At 40.9% G+C, this 6,651-nt stretch overlaps 1 protein-coding gene across 1 annotated transcript; it reads right to left on the reverse strand.

The window, feature by feature from the left end:
- Positions 1-1,846: 1,846 nt before the first annotated feature.
- On the reverse strand, positions 1,847-4,913 carry LOC135552516 (mediator of RNA polymerase II transcription subunit 29-like). Its single transcript, XM_064984189.1, has 4 exons — positions 4,743-4,913; positions 3,054-3,112; positions 2,872-2,956; positions 1,847-2,179 (listed from the first exon to the last, which is right to left on the reverse strand). Exons 1-4 carry the CDS (start codon positions 4,893-4,895, stop codon positions 1,952-1,954), a joined length of 525 nt encoding a protein of 174 aa, XP_064840261.1. The 5' UTR covers positions 4,896-4,913; the 3' UTR covers positions 1,847-1,951.
- Positions 4,914-6,651: the final 1,738 nt, after the last annotated feature.

Here is a 6,651-nt window from a genome sequence, read left to right on the forward strand (position 1 = left end):
ATTTTTTATAAATTTGCAAAAATGTGTATACCTGGATACTGTGTAGATTGACAACAAAAAAACTAATCAAAAAGGCTGTAACGTAACAAAATGTGGAAAAAGTGAATGGGTCTGAATACTTTCCAAATGCACTGTGTTTGTGTATATATAGAAAATGTATGTAAAAGAAAATAAATTAAAGTGAGCAAAAAAGGTTTATTATAATTAAGACAAAGCTACCAGGCCACACATAGGTTTTGCAGTTTGGTTGAATAGTAGCTGGTCTTGGACAGCTTTGGTACAGAATTCCCAACACATGACTCAGTCACTTCTCTGGTGGTCATATTAGGAAATGTGACTACTTGTGACAAAATAAAATAATACTTACACCTTAGGGCATACAAACTTGATCAAAACTGAACTCCGCAGTAGCGGTAGTCAAAATGATCAGAACTTGTTCATCTCCCTTGAATTCGGAACGGTGCTATGCCAGAATGTGGACCACCAGAGCCCGGCGCGGTATATGGACCAAAAAGATCATCAAGGACATCGACCACCCGATCCACTGCCTGTTCACACCGCTACCACCCAGAAGGCGAGGAGACGTCAAAGCTGGGACCGGGAGACTGAAAAACAGCTTCTATCTCAAGGCCATCAGACTGCTAAAACAGCAATCACTAACTCAGAGGCTGCTGCCTACATTGAGACCCAATCACTGGCCACTTTAATAAATGGGTCACTTATAAAATGTACTCTAAATAATGCCACTTTAATAATTTTTCCATATCTTACATTACTCATATCACGTATATACTGTATTTTATACTATCTATTGCACCTTGCCTATGCCGCTCATCCATATGCTTCCATGTCAATATTCTCATTCACCCCTTGACATTTGTGTGTATTAGGTAGTTGTTGGCAAATTGTTAGATATTACTGCACTGTCGGGACTAGAAGCGCGAGCATTTCGCTACACTCGCATTATCATCTGCTAACCATGTGAATGTGACAAAAAAAGATGGAAAACATACTTCAATCCAGAGGTGGAATATTTCGTTGTACTCCTAATCATCCCGAAATTATGAATCGAGAAGATTGAAAAACTGAGTTTTTAATTAAACAGCCTTTTGTCAGCATGCTAGGTTAGCTAATGATATAGCAACACTTTCGTTGTGTTGTTGAATTCCCCCCAACGCTAAGAGTTGTTTTTTCATGGAATCCAATGGGCTGCTAAAGCATTGGCTAGCTTAGCATGCTGACGACCGATCGACATTCTGGCAAAGCACCATTCTGAATCAAGACAGAAAAATGAACGAGAATTTGATCATTTTGGTTACAGTAGCGGGAAACGTCGCCACAGATGTCCCACCTCTGTTATTTCATTTTCTGGCCGAGCTCAGGAGCGTGGAGCAGCATGGTTTAAAAAAAAATGGCAGTATTCATTTTGTGCTTTTCTGTCACGCATGCAATGATGTCGAGGGAAAGAAGAAGAAAACGTCTGTCAGTAACTTCGTTGTCGAAATATCGCAAACGAACATCGCTGTTTCACCAATGGGCATTACAGCTTTAAGTGTTTAACAGGTTTCAGTATTTTATTTTTGTGAAGCGTGTGAACAAAATAAAAAAGAGCATTGGCTTGTAAAAATACTATAGCAACCTTAGTTCAACACCTAGTGACCTCGTCAAGACCCCATTGGTGTCAAAAGTGGGATAGCGTTGTTGAAATTATGACTGGCTGGATCTGAGGCACAGTTGGTTTTCCATAATCTGAGGAAACTGTGAATCTCATTACTTGATGCTCGAGGACATTATTTTTGCTACTTTTCTGATTTTTGGGGGGAAGAAAAGTGAAGAGGGGCATCCGTTAAACAGTTAAATCAACTTTGTATGTCTTTATCAATCAGTACAACAACAAAACATTCAAATAACTTTAGAAAAATAATAATATAATGAAATGAAGTGCCCATTTCTACAGGATTCCTGGTGGCTGGCCCTTTCCTGCGATTTTCTTTGAGCACTCCAATAGAGCGTTATGAATGTCTTTGGCACAGGAGATCTGCGACTTGATCATGCTGAGGTACTGTGAGTAGGACAGGGACTCTGTCTGCACGGTGTCAGGCTTGGTGGCTGTTGGGACCAGGTTAGGAGAGTGCTTGGCACTGTCAATGCTCTGGGATAAGCACTCGTAGGCAAGCCGCTATGGGGGAAACAAAAGAGGAGTAAAAGTGAGCGGATGACCAGGCTGCCAGCTTTATCAATGTATAAACTATACTGTATGTTATGGTGAATGATGCTTGGAAGTCTAAAAGCCAAATAGAAATAAGACATTTGTGTAGTAAAAAAAGGTGGTGAACTGGTGGCGCAGTGGTCCAAGGCACTGCATTGCAGTGCTAGCTGTGCCACCAGAGACTCTGGGTTCTTTGCCCAGGCTCCGTTGCAGCCGGCCGCGACCGGGAGGTCCATGGGGCGATGCACATTTTGCCCAGCGTCGTCCGGGTTAGGGAGGGTTTGGCCGGTAGGGATATCCTTGTCTCATCGCGCACTAGCGAATCCTGTGGCGGGCCGGGCGCAGTGCACACTGACCAGGTCGCCAGGTGCATGGTGTTTACCTCCGACACATTGGTGCGGCTGGCTTCCGGGTTGGATGCGCGCTGTGTTAAGAAGCAGTGCGGCTTGGTTGGGTTGTGTATCGGAGGACACATGACTTTCAACCTTCGTCTCTCCCGAGCCCGTACGGGAGTTGTAGCGATGAGACAAGATAGTAACTACTAACAATTGGATACCACGAAATTGGGGAGAAAAAGGGGGTAACATTCAAAAAGAAGAAAAGAGGTGGTGAACAATTTCACTGGAGCATGGAAATACAAGCAGGTTGTGTGTGTGCCTCACTAAGCAGAGTTCCAGCTGATCACATAGGGCATAAAACTCTTCCAGACTCTTGTCAAACCGCTGTACACTGGCATCACTGCTCTTTCTGAAACAAAGGAAAGTTGTGCATCTTCAGTTCCAGAAAATACATGCTTATTGGCTGCGTATGTGCCATTGAGAGTTAGGGGAAAAAGGGTACTTACATGCCATTGTCAATTGATGTATTATGTCCCAAATTTAAAGAGGCAATCTTCATGACATTCTAGACAGAAAATAATGCTTAGTTATCCTATATTTGGTGTAGCTACATTTTGCAACCATGTACATAGCTATACACAATATTTTGTTACTATGCATACATATTATATTGCATTAAAATGCATTATCACCATATTCACTGTATCTCACCACTATTTGCAGTTCAACTAAAAAAGTTAAGCATTAAAAATATTGCCTAGTCAGACCATTACTACTGTTCCAGCTGGCTGATGGGTGTTATTATTTAGGTAGTGTAAAGCGTAGCACAGAGCATTTTCAACCAACTTGTCTATACTTCCTCAATTCCCAACATGGAAGACAACGCATTGCTAGTTGCAGATGGTTCATTTGAACTTAGAAGATGCTCCGTTATTAAATTAAATCCATTTTTTTTGCTCCATTCGGTAATCCAACAATGTGTACTGTGCCATCTTGTCTATTTCAAATCTTCTTGAGACAGGTGGGTGTTATGCATGTCATGAGTGCGACTCAGAAATCTTGAATGGGTTGAATTGGGCTGGGTCCCAAACCCTGCACCTATGATCCAAATTAGAGCCACGTGGGGCACCTGTACCTTTGATAATGCTAATTTTGAATTATATAATGGAAAATTGTCCACATTTAATATTTCCTCAGTCAACCCCATAGTAGAATAGTTTACCTATTCAAGCTTGTCCCATTCTATGGGAGAAAATAATACTCTTCTGGGCGCTTTCAAATTGTGAGTGGCACAGGGAGAAAACATGCATGCCCAGTCATTACACAGGTGAGCTACTAGCCCTTCTCATGACACCAATTTCAGTTATGATTAGTTAAGGGACAATGCCACGACCGCTGACGGAGCGCCGAAACTCTCTAAACTCACATAGGCCGGGCCCTATAGGCCTACACCTCACATGCGATAGACGATTGGAAATATTTTGAATTTAACTTTCATATAAGCAAGAAATAATTGTAAAAATACAAATATTTACTGTATGTTGTTTTGCAAAGTTGCTTTCTGTTTACACCCGGCAATTTTATTTTCAACACCGACTAACAGAGACTACACTTCCTCCTCTTGAGCTTACTGGGGAGGATGTTTCTTACCTTGGTTTGCTCAGTGTTGTTACATTCTGCCGGGAGCAACCAGGACGCAACTTTGCTAAACTGCTTCCAGTAAGTTTGCCTTATGGATTTACAATAGTTTTTTTCTCACTGATGTGAGAATGTTAAAGTTCCAAAGGTTTCCAAACCCGTATCACAAGCAGGATTTAGTAACGTTACAACAGAGCGTCAGTATTGTAGTTCATTGATCCAGCTGTTATATGCCGGATTGATTGAGAACTCTTAACGCTGGGTAAGGCTTGAGTTCTAGAGCTAGTCAGCTGGCTACAACCTTGGCTGAGTGCCCCCGAACTAAAGACGCCCCCCACCTCACATCCCAATTTAACTACTGGTTGAATGACACTCACCCGTCTCAATCAATGGTAATATTTGAAATAGACAGATGGCAGCGTACACATTGTTGGATTACTGGAAGGATCGCCAAGTAAAGGTTGGTCAAAAATTCGCCTTTCCCCCTCTGTGTGGCAGTGAAGAGACCAGACTGACCAGCCATTGTTACGAGCTCATGTAAACAAAACGTGGAGTACCTGGAGGCTCTCTTTTAATTGTGGAATAAGCATTTTGAATCGATGAACAGGGTCGAAATCTTGCTGTTGACTCAACTGCTGTTGTTGAAGTGTAGCAGCTTGCTGCATTCCAATTTGAGGAATCGGTCCACCGGGTTGTTGCTGCGCTGCCATTTTTTTTGGTGAACTTCTTCTTCGGGGAAGTTTTGCGGGGGATTACATTCTTTCATGGTGTATTGCCACCACCTACTGGGTGGGGTGAAAATGAATGGCGTTTTGGGATAAAAGCACAAAATAAGGTCTGTGGTAAACACGGCATAGGATTTGTTATACGTTTTGTTCTATGATATTATCATCAGCTAACTTCACATTGTGAATTTAGAAGAATTTGTGTAATAATAAAACACAAATTGCAAAGGCTTCATAATGCATAAAAGTCATATTATCTCATAGAACAAAGCGTATAAGATCTCCTAAACCTGTGTTAACCTCAAACCTTATTTTCAGTGTTTATTCCAAAATTATATTCTTTCGCCGTTAATTTTTCCCATATGGATGGCTGAACAAACCAGATAACTTATTTCCTGGTTTTAGGACTAAACATATTTGCTTACAAGTGAAAAACATACCACAGTTTAAGTAGCTGCTCTGACAATGAAAATAAACGTCTTCAAAAATAGGAGGCAAGAGCAGATGGCACCAGTGTGTGAACTCAGATATAAAGTGTTTTTTTTTCCCCCTCAAAGTCCTCCTACTTATGTCAGTACACTCTTACACTAACCATTATGTAGCAAATAAGTCATCCCATTTGTTGTTAACCAAATACACTAACAGTATAAGCCATAATACCCATAAAACCCAGCGGTCAAACTGGGAAATGGTTCTAATTGTTTTTCCACCATTCATTTTCTCCATATGGAATTTTAGAAACACTTAAAATAAGTGCTGTGTTTCGTGATGGCTTACCCCGCGTGACGTTTTGATAACTGTGAATCTCTATTGGACAAGGTGATTTATCAATATACTTGCCTGTATTTATCCCCAACAAATTAAATGCTAATAAGTCTATCATAAATGCCATGATGATCTAGATGAGAATGCTGAATCGAGGCAAAGGTAAGAATCTCTGTATTAACTCTCTAATGCTAGGTAATGTAGTAATGAATAAATTGTCTAAATGTACACTACTGTTCAAAAGTTTGGGGTCACTTAGAAATATCCTTGTTTTTGAAAGAAAAGCCAAAAGAAATTTGCCCATTAAAATAGCATCTAATTGATCAGAAATACAGTGTAGACATTGTTAATGTTGTGAATGACTATTGTCGCTGGAAACGGCTGATTTTTTAAAATGGAATATCTACATAGGCGTACAGAGGCCCATTATCAGCAACCATCACTCCTGTGTTCCAATGGCATGTTGTGTTGGCTAATCCAAGTTTAGCATTTTAAAAGGCTAATTTACCATTAGAAAACCCTTTTGCATTTATGTTACGACAGCTGTTGTGCTGATTAAAGCAGCAATAAAACTGACCTTCTTTAGACTAGGTGAGTATCTGGAGCATCAGCATTTGTGGGTTCGATTACAGTCTGCAAATGTCCAGAAACAAATAACTTTCTTCTGTAACTCGTCAGTCTATTCTTGTTCTGAGAAATGAAGGCTATTTCAAGAAATTGCCAAGAAACTGAAGAACTCGTACAACGCTGTGTACTACTCCCTTCACAGAACAGCGCAAACTGGCTCTAACCAGAATAGAAAGAGGAGTGGGAGGCCCCGGTGCACAACTGAGTAAGAGGACAAGTACATTAGTGTCGAGTTTGAGAAGCAGATGCCTTACAAGTCAATTGGCAGTTTTATTAAATAGTACCCGCAAGACACCAGTCTCAACGTCTACCGTGAAGAGGCGACTCCAGGATACTGGCCTTCTGTACA

The sequence above is a fragment of the Oncorhynchus masou genome, chromosome 13 (genome assembly GCF_036934945.1).
Source record: "Oncorhynchus masou masou isolate Uvic2021 chromosome 13, UVic_Omas_1.1, whole genome shotgun sequence".
NCBI classification, from domain to species: Eukaryota; Metazoa; Chordata; class Actinopteri; order Salmoniformes; family Salmonidae; genus Oncorhynchus; species Oncorhynchus masou.

What these genes read in the sequence shown, in the direction of transcription:
- LOC135552516 (XM_064984189.1), bottom strand. Translation starts at nt 4,895, where the DNA reads ATGGCAGCGCAGCAACAACCCGGTGGACCGATTCCTCAAATTGGAATG. An exon ending in ACATCAATTGACAATGGCAT is followed by an intron (nt 2,957 to 3,053) that starts GTAAGTACCCTT and finishes CCTTTGTTTCAG; the next exon opens with AAAGAGCAGTGATGCCAGTG. An exon ending in ATCAGCTGGAACTCTGCTTA is followed by an intron (nt 2,180 to 2,871) that starts GTGAGGCACACA and finishes TTTCCCCCATAG; the next exon opens with CGGCTTGCCTACGAGTGCTT.